Raw genomic sequence first — 19,559 nt, forward strand, 5'->3', positions numbered from 1 at the left:
GCAAAAAAAGGAAATGAGTCGACGGATAAGGGGAGAAGAAAGAAGCCCTAAAATTTCGAAGTTCAAAATTCTCAGTGCGATAGAAGTAAAGCGAGGGATTTTGAACTACGAAATCAAGAAGAAGAAGAAGAAGAAGCTCGAAAGCAATGGAAGTTGAAGGTTTTTGAAACCCTAAAGTGTGGATTAATTGCAAAGGAGGACACCTGGTTTCTTGTGTTTTGCTGAAATGCGTCTATTTTTCGAAGGAGGACAGAAAGAGAATGAAGTAAAAGCTTAAATAAAAACTATACTCGAATGGTCAACTAAATTTGGGAAAGCAAGTTGACCCAATTGGAGTGGAAAATCGCACTCTCAATTTCTCTACTTCTTTTTCTTTTATTAACTTTTTCTTTTTCTCTTAATTAATAATATTTTAATGCATTCATTTAATCTAAATGTCTAATTATTACTAGATTTTGTAAATTAATAAATGGCCAATCATATTTAATTTTCATGAAGGTTCGTAAGTTCGTTGGAGTTTTTGCAATCTTGGTGTAAGAACTTGGGTTGAATCTACCAATTGATAGATTAATTTATTAAGATTCGCTACAAAACCAATTAATTAGAGAGGATAATATAAAATTAATTTATTTTCCTGTACATTATCGACCAAAAAAGTGGGTCAAATAGAAAATTACTAAAATTACTAATGATGCAGCAAATAATAACCAAGCATGCTAGAAAAAGCAAAGATAATTATGACGGCTATTTTACAAGGCGAATGGGAAGTAAATAAAAGGCAATTTATTTACAACATGGCTTTGTTGGGTGAGATTTACTATTAGATTTGGCCTTGGAGAAAGTAGTTAATCAGCTCTTGCCATCTCCCAAGATGGAATCTAGATTTTGGGTGTCTTGGCTTTCCTCAGAATCATTAACTACTTGTGAAAAATCAAGGCTTGTGTACGTCCGAATGCCTGGACCATGTCCATCACAATCCCGTGTCCGTCCTTGTTGAGCTCGTCTTACTTCCTTTTGATGTTGAGTTAATTCGATCTTCTTCCTTTTCGGATTAGACCTCGAGGCATCCTCCTTGTGCTTGTCATGATTTGTAGTTGTCATTAATTCAATTCTTTTTGAGCTCTTGATGGATGTTGCACTCACTTTGTGGCTAAAGGGAGGATCAGCATTTTCTTGTCTTGCAGGGCATTGTTCAATTACCCACAAGCATCTCTTCTGGAGTTTTATTCTTCTATTTCTTGATAGCTTGTGTAGTACAGGAAGCAAATTTTGAGGGTAACTTGCAAGTAAATGTTCACCGAATGAGAAACTCCAGAACATAATGGTCGGCTCTGAAATGGAGGGATTCGGGTGATCGAGAGTTTTTTCGAGTAGAGGTGCCATAAGCCTCAGAAAGGCAGAGTCAAAGGCTAATGAAGGGCAACCCTTTTGCAAATGACTAATGATTTTAGACCAAAGGATTTGAAGCTCACTGTTAATGTTTTCATCCAATGTCTCCATTTTGGTCAACCACAAAAGCAATGGAGAGGATATAATCTGGAAATGAAAGGAAAGTGTTAAATAATGTCAGTCGAGAGACTGACTACAACAGCTTAAAACTACAAAGGCGTAAAGAAGAGAATTTCAGGATAATGATTACCGATTGAATCACAAGAAAAAAAATGAGAAAACTGGTTATTTAAGTCCTGCATTCTTGAGCATAGTTCAGCCATATTAAATCTATGCTAACGTCAACGGTGAAGGTGATTGCAATAATGTAGTTTTGAAGTGAAAGAATGAACATTTCAAGATCATAATCACCACCACAATCAAAAGAATGCGAAAACAAACTGTCCTAATATGCCTCACATAAATGCATGATCCCAATGACCAAGGTGTGTTTTGCAATATGTTTGGATCAGATGGATGAAACCAGATTTATTTACCTCTATGAACTCATATATATCTTGTTTCAAGTGAAGGCAGCTGACAAATTGAGCCAATGCCGAAAATACTCTGCAACATTCTTACTAGGGTGAGATATTAATACAAGCAAAATGCAAAGAGGAATAACTTGCACATGCAGATTATTACAACATTTGTTACAAAATACCTGGAAAGCCAACTTGATGAACTTTTTCCTTGCTTTATCCATAATAGTTCAATAAATCTGTACCAGGAACGAGAAGAACAAGAAACTGAAGAGTTAGAGAGATGAGGATAGACAATACGCAGACAGAACAGATTAGTATCACTTGGAACATTAATTGTCATTTATATTGCATTTTTTTATAGAAATATTAATCATCATTTATATTGCATTTTCCAGAGGTGCCTCATTAACCTCTCCCGAAAAAAAAGAACACATATTCCAGAACATTAGATTTGTAAGTTTCCATAAGCAAAGATTTCAATGGAACTGGAGTTCTCTTTTTATCTTTCATTATTCTTAAAAGCACAGCCTTTCAGCTGAATAAATAACTCCAATTCAGGATCTATTTCAAAATTATAAGAGATGAGAAAGGTAAAGTTAACCATTTTATTGGTCTTTCACCAGAATCAAGAGGATAATGTTTCCATTTACCTAGCAGCCAATCTCAAGCTAGAACTACTGAAGCTGGATTTTTCACAGTTACTGTCTTCTCTCATAATTCTATCTCTATCTGATCTTCTCTTGGAAATTTGAAGCCCTTTCAAGATGTTTATGACAATGTCAACTAGTATTGAGAGGAAATCAGCACTAAAACCTTCACAACTTGAGCAAGATTCATTCCCACACCCAGGCATGCTTTGATCATTGAGGCATCCGTTTAACATAGAAGCCAAACCCTCAGTAAAACTGATACTCATGGAACTGTCAAGCTGCAATGTGTTCACAGAACTATAAAGCGACTTCCAAACTTGGACAACAGATTCAAGCTCAGGACTCTCCAGCGGAGAGCCACACAATTCTTTTGAAGAGCATACAACAAAAGGGTAGGAGAGGAGAAGGCATATGGCATTCACCCCTTTAATTTCTGACTTGGTTTTCAAAGTGAGATGATGCCTCATAGTACTGCTCTCCATCAAACCTTTTGCTATTGCTATCCATATCTTCAGGCTACTGGGCATAATGTTTTTGTGCAGAACTAAAATAGCTGCAAGTAGATTATCTGGAGGTATAAATGAAGAAAATACAAGTTCAAAATATATGTGCATTTCCTTAAGGATGCAATCCGTGAGGCACATTGTCGAAGTAGACCGAACTGCAACTAAACTGTACATTACAACTAAATAAACTATAGGTGATACCTTATCCATGTAAGATATAGAAGGGACACCAAGAACTTGTTCATAGCTGGTGTGGTTGACCGATTGGACTGCATCCATTGCCTTGAGGTCTAATTCAACCTCATAAAGAGGGGATCCTAGTATAGAAGGTTCTAACTCCTTGGTGACAGCCTCAATAAAGTGAAGGACAGCATAATGTAAATGATGGTGAATATAGATATCACCAATTATATCATCAGACAGATGTCTTAAAAACTTTAAAATTTCCCTCAAACCAAACATAACATCATCATAATTAGCAGATGGCTTTTTTAGCTCTAATTGGAGTCCACTTAGGACAGATTTAAATAACCTTTGACAAGCATCATATGCAAAAGTCCTATTTTCATCGCTGAAGGTCTCCATTGATGCTGAATTGGTGATAACACAAATCATTTTTAAATGAAAGTCCAGATGATTTAGATTCCATGGCAACCACCTTATAGGACACTGCTTCCAAGACCTTTTACCAGTTTCTGAATATTCAATCTTGGATGTCCCCGCTTCTGATTTGTCGCATAATTGGGCAGTTACATCATTATCCATGTGTGAACACTTCACCAATAGAAAATCATCCAGCAAACTTAAGCACGTAGTCCACAATCTGATATTTTCATTATCTGGATTAAGCCGGAAAATTTCCTTGAGAATAGGCTCTAACACTAATTTTATCATGGATGGACTGTTTACAAATGAGTCAAGTTTATAGAGCAGATAATGCCATGTGTTCAAACATGAAAGGTGAACAGATATGTCACATTTACTCAGCATGACACCAACCAAAGGCACCATGATCAGCTTTATACTTTTCGAAAACCCATTTGCTTGGATTTCACAATTATTCCCATTTAATGTTTGCACAGTTTGATTGCTGTCCTTATCCTTGACCAAATTAATCTCACACGGTAGAGCTGGAGTGTGAACAAGAGCATCAATTACACCTTCCCATGCAACCTGCAAGGTCAAGGTATCAAAATCTTTCCGAGAACGAGATTCATATATAAATATTAATAACAGAACTCTCATCAAGCATGAATGAAATATATGCCTTTTTATAAGAACAGCTAACATAAGTTTGATTCTCCAGTGATTTTCTGGGTCACCTAAACTTGTAGTCTCAAGTTTGCAGCCTACCTTAGTCCCATGTGCAGAAGTCTTTCATAGACACCCAATTGATACAAGGATCATTATCCTGTTAACTAAGCCCTAAACAATCTCCGGAGTTTTATTTTGAACTTGAAGGCTCGCAGATTATATTTGCATGTCATTAACCTTTTCTTTTCTTTTTACTTCCGAGAGCATGCCATAAAATATACAATTCAGACCAGGTACCTGAGAAGCAATCTGAACTTGAGGGTCATGATCTGAAAATGTCCACTCAGGAATTTTAAGCATATTATTTACCAAATTTCTGTTCTTCATGGAATGAGATCCTAGTATCCGGATGAACCATCCCCAAGCTGCAATAGTCTGAACCTTCATTCCAAGATTTAATAACTTATCCATTCCAATAAGCAATGATTCCTTCATATCTTTCACAAGCGCCTGTTGAAGTACAGAAGTTAGTATATAGACATGTTTAAGTATTAAGTGCTTCATATTCTTATGACTTTATCTTTCTAAAGCAATACCCAGGTGATAGGCCTGGCCCAACAAGACAACATATTCAGGGGGCTATCCCAGGCTTCTGAAAAAGAGAGTAAGATAAGCAAGCATCCCATGTTTCTTTCTTCCACCTTAATTTTCCCCAAGAATTGAGTGTTCTAATTTGCCCTTATTGTGTCAACCATCGACTGATAATGGTTGTTGGTTGCATCATATCAAGTTACAAGAGACGAAATTTTTATGGAAGAAATGAATTATCAAAATATCTAGTAACGATCTCTTGTAGATGCTTCACATGGTGAGCAAACATTGGTTTCCAGATTGTTTCGTATGCCGTTTTAAGACTTCTTAGACTGAGGTCAAATGTTTGATTCTATGGCACAGTAGGGCCAATTTCCAGACTTCCATCTGGACCTACTATTGAACAACCATGACAGATTGTCTTTCTAAATCCCAACAAAGATTGTTTATGATATCTTGTTTGTGAAAGTCAAATGTGAATATGTGACAACACAGATAAACTGCATCTTTCTAGTAAAAGAACTCCTCATTGAAAGAAAGGAGTCAATCCCAATTCTGACAATTAAAGTGAATTATGAATGCATTTTTAAAAAAAATTGGAGTTATGACATTTCTTCAATTTTTTATATTTGGAGAGAAGTAAAATGATAGCATTATTTTCAAATAAGAAACATTGCATCAGAGGAATTTTGAGACCTAAACCAGATATTCTCCCACTCGCTCAAGCAAAGGAGATTTAAACATTGTTCCAATTGGCATTCATCAAACAAGAAGCTAAATTTCAAAACTCTCTTGCCAAACGGCTCCAGGTGGGAACAACTTAACGGAAAAACTATTTTCACTTCTCAATTAACACCCAGAAAAAAATATACAATTTATTTCAGGCCAAAGCTTCCCAACAGCCTTATCTAGATTAGTGATATTTGTACCTTGACAACAAAAGGGAGCATGTAAATAAGTTGAGTGAGCACAAAAGTGACTAGGGAGATGGTATATAGAAACAAATGTAGACATTCTTCATTTTCTACCATATAGATAACTGAGATTACATAGTTTGTTACCTTTAGAATCACTAATACATTGCATGGTGGAGACTAGAAATGAAAATTTTTCATTTTTATCAAAAAATATATTAGTAAATGCCCGCCTTACATTACCTCCAAGTAGTGAGTTTTTGTTACTCCACTAGAGTGCAGAGGCCTTTGTCTCTTTGTTGTATAGTCTATCTCGTTAATGAAAGATTGTTTCTAACAGAAAAAATTATGACATTTAAGACAATAAAAACAGAATAATGAGTACCTTGGACAAAACTAGCGGAGGAGGTAATATTATGGACCTGATCTTCAACAAACATCTCTCCGACATATCCCTCTCTCTTTTATCGGAGCTAAGAAGTCGTCTGTATATAGAAGGAGCCCATATATTGGATGACTCTCTCATTTTATCACTTAATTTGGCTGCCAGCTTTGTAATAGCCTAATGTATAGCATTAAAAGACAAATCACAAATTAGTAAGAGAATAAGACAATTAAAGTCCATTTGCTTCATGACTACAGACAAGTTTTCTTAAACATTGAAACCAATGAAGCAACCTTGGATTAAAAATTTTATCAAATTCAAAAACATGTTAGGCCGTATCATCCTGAACTTACTTTTTACGTACATAAGTTTAAGAGTACAGATCCAAAACATCCAATTTTTCACTGATTAACTCTTAGAATAACTAGTTTAACTAGAGCTATTAATTTAATTAATATATTGAATTTCATTGATTTTTAATGTCAATTTGGAGAGGACTAACCATAATTGTGAATTTACTGGAAGTCTAGAACTATAGATGTCATCATGAAAGACTCAATTACTGCTTTATGGTTAATACAGGATATTGAACAAACCAGATACCATGCAATGTGTTCATAGTGCTTGTATGCTCATGTTTTGTCCATATATACAAGTTAAGAAGGTACCCTATAATGATAATCATAGGTGCAAGATTAAACTACCCATTCAATTCACTTATTCCATGACAGAGAAATGTTCCAGGGGAGTGCGCCTAGTGAAAGCCAGAAAGTAATGGGCCCAAAAAGAGTGTGTTAGCACATGAAGAAAACTGAATAGTAGTGCATTAAATAGTAGTAGTATAGAGCCGTTGGGGTAGTATGGTTCTCTGAGCATATGAGTTTGTCATTGGTTGTAGAGGATAGAACACTAAAAAGCAACTAGGGGAACTAAGCGAGGAGTATGAGTATATAGTAGTTGAGTAAAGAAAGGCAGATTAGTGCTGATAGGAGGGAAGGCCTCTCTTAAGAGCTTGTATGGTTTGACGGCTTTCTATGGTAATGAAATAATATTGCATTTCCTTCAAATGCCCATTGAGTATGTATCAGATTAGTGCTCAACTACCATAATGGCTACTTAGCCGAGGAAAATAGCATGGTTCACCCTAGGAAAATCCAAGAATACAGCTAGAAGTAAGTTTATCTAAGCCAATTTTTGGCAGTAACAAATGCAAATAGTAACGAAAGTAAGAGAGAGAAATTTTAATTTTCTATGTCCTAATAATTAGCATTGAAGAAGTCAATCTAAGAAAGTACCCAGGTAGCAACAGCAGTATCTTAGTTTCCAGCAAACGATACAGAGTATTCCTAACACGTCAGTATTGGAGAGACAGACTTGCAGGACACAGATAATGGGGGAGGGAAGTTTGAATTCTGGACTTGACAGAAAGTAACAGCTTGTAACCACTAACCAAGGCTACCCCATATCCCGGTAGAATAGATAACGTATAAAAGCTCCAATATAATCATCGACCTAAACTTGTACCTGCATAGCCTCAAAAGTGGTCGACAAAGACCCATTCGGATTGTCGAGGGCATAAGTAACAGCCAGCAACAAAGATTGGAAGTGCACAGCTAGAATGTCTGCATCAAGCTGTTGAATGGATATGCACCACACTCCTAAGTTACACACTGACTGCAACCAAATAGGTGGATTATAAGTTAAATTTAGAAAGAGGGTATAAACAGAGTGGTTGATGAAAATATAATTTTGGAGCCTAGAACAAACCTTTAGTTTAGTTCTATTGATTAGTTCTGCCAATGACTTAAAAATAAAGTTTGCTTCTTTCGCTGGAACATGGATAAGAAAGAAAAAGATAAGAAAACTTGTTTCTATAGTAGTCAATAGCAGAAAATATTAATTCTCAACAATATTGCCGTTAGAGGCCTCAAGAGCCAGCCAGATTGAGTAAAATATTCAAAATAATCATACCAGTACTGATGTTTGAGATCAGCATATCTGGTCGTTGCTTTTCTGCTAGTCTCTATAGCTAATTACATTTAGAAAGTGTATGGATGTATGTAATAAGTTGTTAAAACAGTTGAGTATATGAAAGGTAAAAGAAAAGCATAGCCATGGGCATTTCTCACTAATACAAGCATTCAAATATTTCTACTCAAGCACCAACACCTTTTGCTGATGAACGGTAATCAGTGCTTCCAGACTAGCTCTTTTTTAGTTAACATTGAAGAAGGTAAGCACTTGACAGTTAAAAGTGAAGAAGGTATCCACTTGACAGTTAGAATTGTAAGAAAATCCCTATTGTTACGAAAACGACAAGGAATATAAAATAGAAAATGTAAAGAAAGATCAATACACAGATATACGTGGTCACTAACAGTGTGTTAGCTATATCCATGGAGCAGAGGGAGAACAATATTATTAGATAGAATGTTTTCTGAATATACAATGGCACTATTAGAGTTAGAGAGTTTATATAACGTACTTTTCTAAACCTTAGAGCCTTAATCGTAGATAATACGAATTTTGAATAAGTTTCGAGGGCCATTATAATTGGTAGTTCAAAGCGTCAGCTAATAAATTCAAGGCATTCCAACACCTATAATGTAAGGGTATGTTTGTAATACATTTTCAAGTGTTTAAATTAAAAAAAAATAAAAATAAAATAAGCCATTTTGGAAGAAATTGGAGTATTTGGCAACCGCTCAAAATAGCTTTTCAAGTGTATTTTAATCCCTTTTTATCAAAAGTGTTTATATAAAAATGAGATTTTTGAAAAATACTTTTTTCTCAAGTCAATCCAAATGGGTCCTAAATACATACCCGGAATGGCAGCAACAATCGATGGGTGATAAATTATGAATCCTAAGCACTTCAATGCCTGTGCCGCACTGAATGAAGAAAAATATAACACTATAAATCACACAATATTACCCATTTTCAGCCCATTAAATGCCTAAATATGGAGAAAACAAATGTAAATAAATCCGAATCAGTCTTAAAATATACCTTCAATTGCATACTAATAAGAAGCCAAATAGTTCATATACCGTAACATATACTTTGTTTCTACCCTAAATTTTAGTTAAATAAATTATACGATGCTCTCAATCACAATAAACAACCAAACCTAGTTTAAATAAGAGGAAATACACGACTCGGTATCTCGAAGAAAGCAGCAACTAATGAAAAGTATGAATACAAGTAAGCCTTACACTTCTTCGTCTTCGTCGTGCATATCGGAGACGATCCAGTGTATCGAATCCCGAGAAAACTCCGCTAGGGCATCAATTGAAGTGCGGTTTGTATTAGAGGCCTGTTGGATTTGTAGAAGAGTGGAGTAGGCAAGTGATTTGTTAGCTTTGACTCCAGAAGAAATGAGGGTATTGATTTCTTTGAGACGGTTTGAGACGTCCGACATTGCTGCAGAGTGAAGAACAAGGATGCGAAAGGAGAGACTCAGAGGAGGAAGACAAATTTCGCGCCAAAATTGTCCCGTCGGAATGGCCTGATGGCGGGGATGATAATTAAATATATTTCAGCTCTCTTTAGCTACATATCTAAAATGTCATACAAATGTTCGATTAAAATATTGAAAACGTGTAATAGATATTTTTTTTTAAATTATCGAAAATATATTTAGAAAATATGTTTAAATTAGTGTACGAATATTTCATACTTTTAAATAAATTAGCATGTTTATTATTTATATTGTATTTATATTCATATCTAATATTTTGTTACTTATTTTTTTTCTATTTTATGAATTTTTTTAGGATGGAATAAAAATATCGATTCAATTTTATGTTGATGTCAAAATCTATGAAAATATGAAAAAAAAAATTGATAGAAATATCGATATATTGATGAAAATTTGACTATAGCTATAAGTAATTTACACTCTAATATTTCATACTTTATAGTTTTTAATGATTTAGACCATTTGTAAAGAATATTATTGAAATTATATAGGTTTTCTTACCTATGTAGTTTGATAAAATGACAAAAAAAAAAGTATAAATCACAAAATTAAGTTGTTACATAATTAAAATCAAGCTTTCTTTATTGGATTTTTCACAACATGAATTTATTCGCTTCAAATCTATATTTACTAAAATGAAAGTCAATTAAAGAGCCACAATTATTAGAGTTTAAAATTAACATTGCATTATCTATAAAATCTTAGAAAGTTTATTAGAGAGAATTTAAAATTAACATTGCATTACCTATAAAGTCAAAGATGCAATTTGATGACATTTTAATGTCATCAATAAAAATTGATGTACCTCGTCAATATAAATTTTATTTTTTTAAAAAATATATTTTTAAAATAGAAAATAGTGAAATCTCTACCAATTTCTTAATATTTTGGATAAGAATGGTGGAGATTTATGACATGAGATTTTTACATAAAACATCTTTTTAAGTCATATATTTCAAAAATATCTTTAAATTTAAATTTATTCAAGAAAGACTTTTAGTATTACTTTTGGACAAATTTACTCTTTTATTATTTTATTCCCAATTTTTTTATATATTTCCCTATTTTCTAAACTTTTTTAATGATAGAGAGAAACCCCATTTATCATGGGGAGAATATATATTTAATATGATTTTTTGTATTTTCAAATGAAGAGGAAAAATGCATTTATTTGTTGAGATTTTTCCCTTTATTTAATTTAATTTGAGAGAGAAAATGCATTTAATGAAATTTTATTTTTTATTTTCGTTGGTTTCATTTTTTTTTTTTTTTTTTTTTTGCGGATTCATGGCTATTTAAAATATACCTCATAACATTTTGTTAGGTATTTGAAAATATTATAACCAATATATGAAATATACCACAGTATATAAATTATAAATTGATTCAATATTTGACATAAATCACCGTATAATCTAATATATGAAATATACCACGATATATAAATAATATTGGCTTAATGTTTGACATAAATCGTAATATATTTCATAAATTTCATTTACAATGTATATATCCATTTAAGTAATCAAAAACCCCAACACATTAAAAAGTGTATATATCACAATACACATAAAATCTAAATAAAAAAAAAATATCTCGATTAATTTTTATATTCTAACAAATACCTCGAAACATTGTCAATATACCTTGTAACGTATACAAAATTAAAATCAGTAGATATTATAATATACAAAATTAAGAGTATATATTGTTTAATCGAATTTATTTATCAGTTATCGCACAGTATATAAATTACATATTAACTTAATATTCAACATAAAACATATATCAAATAAACAACGGTATATACAACAGTATATAATTCACATATATCAAGTAAAAGAATTGATATTCTTTTGGGGGTTTATAATATATATCTAGGGTTAAAAAAATTCTTCTTGGTCTTGGTGCGGCACATCTATATAGGCGACACGAACAAAGTCCATCATCATCTCTCCATCTCCATATGGGGGTTTATAACACATAACCCCTCATCTTCATCTCTTGTTCTTCTTCAACCATGGGCACCACAAATCTGTATAAGCGGCTGGATCTTGGTGCACGACACAAGCGAAGGGAGCAAACTATGAATGGGAGAGAAAATCAACGAGAAGATGACTAGTAGCTTAGGATCGAAAGTCGATGATTATGGAAACGATTGATGAACGAGAACGAACGGTCGATTCTGACAAGCAAATGACTGGTGAATGAGGACGAATGGCGCACGACGGATTGGCGAACAGTGGTCGACGGCGGCAGTCGAATCCGACGGGTGAACGACAACGGTGAAAGGGTGTGAAATCGCTAGAAGGAGAAAAGAGATGGAGGAAGAATGAGAAAAGAGAGGGACGAGGAAGAAATGGGAAATTAACGAGTCAATGATTTTTCTTTTTTAAAAATAAACATTAATGGGCTTGAAGCCCTAAGCCTGTGCATGGAGGAGAGAATCACAGTTATATATATATATATATATATATATATATTCGTGTGTGGGACTAAGGGCTAAATTGTAAATAGCCACTAACATTAGTGGAAAAACAAAATCCAATAGGCATTTTTTTAGCCCATTTTTTAAGGCTTTTTATGTCGAAATCTCTTTAAATATTTATGTTAAGGGCCGTTTTGGCCCACCAACTTTTTAGGTTGGTGTAAATAACTCAACTTTATTTTAAAAAATTTCACAATCATCCGGTAACTTCATATTCCTATCTTTTTATACTTTTCACGTTTATCAATAAAATTTAAATCTCATTCTCTTTTTACTTTTCACATTTATTAACTTTATTCTCTCCTCTTGATCTACTTTTTGCTATTATGGAGAAACTTCATCTTACTCATACCCAAACACAAACTTATCATCTCCAACATATCAACTCAAGACTTATTAATTCAGTGGCCAAACACTCCATAAAGTTAAACCATTTGCATTGCACACATTTTTTTCAATTGAAATATATAATTTTTGTACTATTTAAATAAAATATTATTTAATTGATTTATTTTATAATTAGTAAAGATTAATTTCATGTATTCTTAAAATATATTACCATTTGTTTAGTAACACAATGTAATTAAATGTGAATATAATTTCAATGTAGCTAATTTACAATTATTTTTATTAAATTAGTAATTAATATTTTTTATTAAATTATTAACTTAAAATTGTAATTTTTTTTTTAAAAAAATAAATATTAGATTTAAATGATACTTTTAATCCGTAATCTTTTTATAATAATATGTTTTTGTTTAACTACTCTATGTGATACATGTTATATATATTTTTTTACTTTATTTTATATTATAATAATAAACTGAGTTTTATTTTAGGTAAGTCCTTACATATTATAAAATTGAAAATTTTATTTTATTATTGATAAACAATGTAATTATAAAAAAAATATAATATTATAACACATCATCACTATTAATAAAAAAAAAAATCAAATTTTAAAATATACAAAGTATCGAAAATTCATTTTGGTTTATATATAAATGAGGATTTTTTTTTTGTAACGATAGAAGGGATATCTAGACCATGTTTTTAATCTGTCTAATTTCATCATTTATTCTATCATTAGAGTCTTAAGTATTTTTTTTTTAATTATTATTATCATATGTTTTCATTTTTAAAATAGAACTTTCAAGTTTTTAAAATTTATATAATAGACAAATTTAGAGTTAATGAAATTTAAACGACTATACCTTTATTCTAAAATGTTCATACGCTAAAATATAAATATATAAAAATGTTTGGTTGATAACTAATTATTATAGTTTTTCACATTATATTAATTCAATCTCTATGGATTTATAAAATCACATTATTTATATCATACTTACTTTACTTTTTTTAATTACGACACTTTAAAAATATATAGATATTATCATTTTTTATCTTAGAAAAATGTATTTTTTAAAGGATTTATTACGTTATCTTGGTCATTTTGAAACTGTTAACTTCTTTTGACTACCTTATTTGTTTATTAAAAATTCTAAAGATTTTTAACCAGACTTTTCTTTGTTGGGTTATGTAATGAAATTTTCAAACTCATTAAAATTAGTTTACTAATTTGACTTTCATATTGTATTTAAAGTTATTTTTAACGTTTAATTCCAATATTTTATTTTTAATAAGTTATTGACGATTGGTTCATCAATTAACTCAGTATTGAAAATCGATCAACAATTTTTAAACATGAAATTACGTGATTTTCCATTTCAACAAAAAGAACACAAGCATATAATTAATTAATCAATAATTGTTTTTTTTAACAAACGTTGTAAACGAAATAATAATGTATTGATTATATAAAGAAAAATTCTTATAAATAGAAAAAGTTTAAAAATATTTATACTTTATAGCAAAAAATTTCAAAAGTGTTTCATACTTTTGGAACTTTTTGCTATAAAGTGTAAATATTTTTAATTTTTTTAATATTTAAAAAGGTCCAATTATAAAAGAATAATAAAAAATAGTAATGAAAATGTCCATTTGCATCTTTGCAACTTTAGCATAAAACCAAATATCTCGTGATGCTATGGATATTGAAAAGACCTTGATAGCAATTGTTTTCTATTTCAACAAAATGAACATAAGCATGTAATTGGTTAATCAATAATTGTGTTTCTAATAGACATTATTGATGAAATAACAATGTACTAATGATAAAAAAAAACAATAAAAAATAATAACAAAAAGTCTACGTGCATCTTTGTAACTTTGAACATAAAATCAAATATATTGAAATGTTATGGATACTAAAAAGACCTTGAGAGCAATAAATCGAGAGAACAAAATGAAGAAAGAAGATCAAATATATTGAGATGCTATAGATATTAAAAAGACTTTGGGAGCAATGAATCGAGAACAAAAGGAGGAAAGAAGGAAGGTTATGTGTGATGAAAAAAATGTTGAAGAAACCCCCTTCATGATAGTACAAGGTTATAGTAACAAAATTATTTGAATTCTAAAATGTTGAAAATTCAATTATGAATTAATTAAAGGGCAACTTTTAAGTTGGAAAAGTTAGAAAGACTTTTTACACTCCAATATTTTAAGTTTTTACAACTCAACATCGATAATTTAAGTTTTATGAATTTGTTATTATATTGGTATTGGCTATATTTTTTTACTGACAATTCTACGTCCTGTTTTATGTTTTGTCAAGCATGATGTTCCAATTTGTGCAATTTCTATCTGAAAATATTTTTCTTATCTAAATTGACGGCGTCGTTTTGTCTGGTTCGTTTCCTTTTATAATGGCTTGAAAGATATCGATCCTTATTTGATTATTTTTTAAAGAAGTTGATATTTAGTTGGGTGTTCTTGAGAAGTCAGGATTTCCACTTTTGAACTGATTATTAGTTGAGTTGTGTTGAAATTCTTGTAAAAGAGGTATGTATATTTCATTGCATGAGAGTTTGCTTTGGTCATTTAAACTAAGCTAAAAATTGAATATCCTGCAAATAAATGAAAGGTTGCGACTATAATTGAGAGGAGTTTCACACTTAAGGGAGCCTAAATTATTGTTTACAAAAAGATGGGTTATTCGGTATCCATTCTTTTCAACAAATAAGTACGACGTTGTAATAGTTTAACTTTTTATTTAGTGAAGTATCTTCTCTTTTGTCACACTGCCCCCCAAACTAAGTGATATTGCACCGAATTGGGTTATCAATCTATTTTTCTTTTCATTATTGTTTAATTGTTTGTTCTGACATTGTTATTTATCTTGTTACAATATTGTGTGTGACGTGTGATGATCTATGATAGATATGAAGCAATCGAATCCTATAGCGAAACCATGTGAATGCGTGTGCTTTTAATTTATGTTACGAACTTACAAAAAAATATAGAGAAGTATGAACACATTCTAATTAAGCATGCTTTTAAAGAGGAAAAAAATCTTACCTTTGAAGGCCGTCTTTAACGAAAATCCTTCCCGTACGACCTCTAACGAACTCCAAACCCTCTTCCTTGATCAAGAACCAACTAAAGGGACACTACCACTAGTGTTACCTTACTATTATTTGGCAAGAACCATATGGCTGGATCCAAATTTTGGAGAAGGGAAGATGTATTTTACATAAGAATTTTTATATAAATTTCTTTTAAGAGTGAGAGAGATTTCTTGTGAGTATTATGAGAGCTCTTGAAATGATCAATCTTCCTTATATCACATCTATTCAAAATTCACAATGAAATATGAAAATAAGGTAATTGGAGGAGGTGTTATAACTCCCTTCCACTAATTCATTAGATACTCCCTTATTTAATTTATATTAAATATAATTTGATAAATAACTAAATAATAATAATAATAATAATTAACATTTAATTAATAATTAAAATATCACATATTTAACTAGAATTATATTTGAATCATATTTAAATATAATTCTCTCTCAAAACTTATGGTTTTAATACGAATCTCATTCATATTAATTTTATTCTATAGTTTTATATGAATCTCATTTATATAACTAATATTTGAATCATATTCAAGTATATATCTCTCTTATAGTATAATGTTTAATTTTAAATCTTATTCAAAATTAACTTTATATTATAATGTTTCTATATACATTATATTAATTGGATCTCGTACAATTATTTATATTCTCCTGTTTAATTTGTACAATTTAAATTAATTAAGTTTAAATGGTTATCCTTAGTGAGCTAGCAAAGGGACCTAAGGAACCTACAAATGTCACACCCTCTTCCGTTCTTACTCCTTAAGTCCGAAAGGAGGCATGAAGACGACAGACACCACCTCTTTGTGATATCTACTATCCCTTTACTCTTGTATACTAAATAATTCTTATAACACAGATATGTCTAATTTCAAAGTTAAACTGATTAATTACATCTATTTATACTAAGTAGGTTTACAGCCACATTTATGGTTCTTTCTGAAACCTAATAACTCTCTATTGTTGTAGGATCCAGGGTTTCACTCTGCTAGAGTGGCAAATCCTAACCTCGAGTGGCACTTCCAAAACGTCCCCTTTCGCTACTTGGGGGAAAAAACAAAATATTGGAAAACGTGAGCCAGAAGCTCAGTTAGTGGTAAGGCTTTTAAGAAACTAGGTTTTTCTTTTAAGAATTCGTTTGAACTAATTTCGCAGGCAACAAATACGAACATTGTCATGAAATAAGATATAACCACCTCAGCCTAATGGTTGAGATAATCGAGCACACACACTCAATATTATATAATGAAAATGAACATAATCAAGAGTTGCATACAAACATATGTTTCAATTAATTTTAAATAGTTTAAAAATTAATTCACCTAGACCTATGTTAAAATATTTTTAATGTGATTAGAAATAAATTAATCTTTTATTTTCTTTTTAATAAGACTAAATTGAAAATAATAAAAAATTAAAATTTTAAAATAATAGTCTATAAGGGACCTTTGACTAAACAAGGTTTTGTCTAAGGCTAGGGTATTTAAGCTGAAGGAGACGGAAGACCCCTACCTAGGAACCGACTTGGAAAGTGAACTCGACAAGTATTTTATAAGCATGCAATAAATGATTTAGTTTATTGAAGTGTTTAATGAACAAAATCATATATTGTTAAGCTATCCAATATAAGAGTTATATTGGACCAATTTAACAATATACTTAGATAAATTGTTAGCCGGATTTAACTAAATAATGAACCCTAGGTTTAAAACACTTTTTACCTTTTATAGCCATGAGTAAAGCTATAACAAAATTTATATAGTGAAAAAGAAGTGTTATCAAAAGATTATTATAGTAATTATAGCTATTAGAAAAGACTAAATAACCTTACTAGGGCAAAAGATTAAAGTTATAAATACAAACGTTATTAAATGATTTTATACCAAAATAAATAAGTTATACCTTCATATTTTATTATAGCATCCAATATAGCTCTACAAAAACGCTATAAAAAATCCAAGACTTTTAATAACATGGGCGGTCAGGACCTTCGAAAAAGGCTATAAAAGGTTTTTTTTTATAGCCTTTTTCGTTAACTATTCTATCTATGCTTTCTTATATTGGCAACACAAGTTGGAAGCTCTTGAAAAGTTCAAAGAGTATAAGGCTAAAGTTGAAAATTCATTAGATAAAAACATTAAAGCACTTCAATCAGATCGAGGTGGAGAGTATATGGATTTAAGATTTCAGGCCTATACAATAGAATATGGAATTGCATCACAACTCTCGACATCTGGTACACCTCAGTAGAATGACGTATGAGAAAAGAGAAATAGAACCTTGTTGAACCTGGTTTGGTCTATGATGAGTTATGCTCATTTACCTGATTCGTTTGGGAGTTATGCAATAATGACAATAATTTATATATTTAATTGTGTTCTGTCCAAAAGTGTTTCTGAAACATTCTTAGAATTATGAAATGGTCGTAAAGGTAGTTTAGGCCACTTCAGAATTTGGGGTTATCTAGCACATGTGTTTAAGGCAAGTCCTAAAAAATTAGAATCTTGTTCAAAATTGGACCTATTTTTAGGCTAACCCAAGGGAACAAGAGGTGACTACTTCTATGATTCTAAAGAGAATAAAGTATTTGTGTCGATAAATGTTACTTTTTTAGAAGTGGACTACATCAGGGAGCATAAATCCCACAGTAATATTGTGTTGAATGAACTTTCCAATGAAACCACTGACACTTCAACAAGAGTTGTTGAAAAGGCTAGTACATCAACAAGAGTTGTTGATGTTGGTTCATCTAGTTAGGCACATCCACCTCAACAGTTGAGGGAGCCTCGATGTAGTGGGATGGTTCCAAACCCACCTACTCAATATATGAGTTTAATAGAAATCTTAACCATCATATCAAATGGTGAGGTTGAGGATCCTTTGTCTTATAAACATGCAATAGTGATATGGACAAAGATGAATGGGTTAAGGCTATGAATCTATGAATCTCGAAATGGAGTTGATGTACTTCAATTCAGTCTGCGAACTTGTAGATCAACCTAATGGGGTCAAATCTATAGGTTGCAAATGGATCTACAAAAGGAAAAGAGGTGTAGATGGGAAGATATAAACCTTTAAGGCTAGACTGGTGACAAAGGGTTATACCCAAGTTGAGGGAGTGGACTATGGAGAAACTTTCTCATCTGTTGCTATGGTTAAGCCTATCCAAATTCTCCTGTTCATTGCCACATATTATGGCTATGAGATACGGAAAACGGACGTCAATACTGTCTTTCTGAATGGTAATCTTGAGGAAACTATCTATATGCAGCAACCAGAGAGGTTCAAATAAGGTCAAGAGTAAATGGTTTGCAAGCTTAATCGATCCATTTATGGATTGAAATAAGTGTCTCAATCTTGGAATATAAGATTTTATTCTAAGATCAAATCTTATGCCTTTGACCAAAATATTAATGAGCCTTGTGTCTACAAGAAAATCATCAACAGTTCAATGGATTTTCTAGTGTTGTATGTGGATGATATCTTACTTATTGGGAATGAGTAAGTTTACTGACAGATGTTAAATAATGGTTAGTTGCCCAATTCCAAGTGAAAGATTTGGGAGATGCGTAGTTTTTTTATCGATCCAAATCATCAGGGATCATAAAAACAAAAAACTAGCCTTGTCTCAGACATCGTATATTGACAAGATGCTTGTCACATATTTGATGCACAATTCCAATAGGGGTTTATTACCTTTTAGGCATGGAACTGTATTGTCCAAGGAACAATGTCCTAAGATTCCTCAAAAGGTTGAGGAAATGAGACAGATTCCTTATGCATCGACTGTTGGCAACCTTATATATACAATGTTATGTACTAGATCTGACATTTCCTATGCAGTAGGGATTGTCAGTAAATATCAGTCCAATCCAGGACTAAATCGCTGAGT

At 31.5% G+C, this 19,559-nt stretch overlaps 1 protein-coding gene across 4 annotated transcripts; it reads right to left on the reverse strand.

The window, feature by feature from the left end:
* Positions 1–611: 611 nt before the first annotated feature.
* LOC120072323 lies at positions 612–9,754 on the reverse strand. Of its 4 annotated transcripts, XM_039024791.1 has the most exons (11): positions 9,429–9,754; positions 9,037–9,104; positions 7,981–8,042; positions 7,738–7,887; positions 6,214–6,390; positions 4,693–4,833; positions 4,621–4,632; positions 2,564–4,242; positions 2,093–2,149; positions 1,926–1,995; positions 612–1,536 (listed from the first exon to the last, which is right to left on the reverse strand). In XM_039024791.1, exons 1-11 carry the CDS (start codon positions 9,632–9,634, stop codon positions 850–852), a joined length of 3,309 nt encoding a protein of 1,102 aa, XP_038880719.1. In that variant the 5' UTR covers positions 9,635–9,754; the 3' UTR covers positions 612–849. The 4 variants fall into 4 exon arrangements, with proteins under 4 accessions (XP_038880719.1, XP_038880720.1, XP_038880717.1 ...); XM_039024792.1 differs by lacking the exon at positions 4,621–4,632; XM_039024789.1 differs by having other exon boundaries at positions 4,621–4,833.
* Between the last annotated feature and the right edge of the window lie 9,805 nt (positions 9,755–19,559).

Source organism: Benincasa hispida, chromosome 2, assembly GCF_009727055.1.
Source record: "Benincasa hispida cultivar B227 chromosome 2, ASM972705v1, whole genome shotgun sequence".
Lineage (NCBI taxonomy): Eukaryota > Viridiplantae > Streptophyta > Magnoliopsida > Cucurbitales > Cucurbitaceae > Benincasa > Benincasa hispida.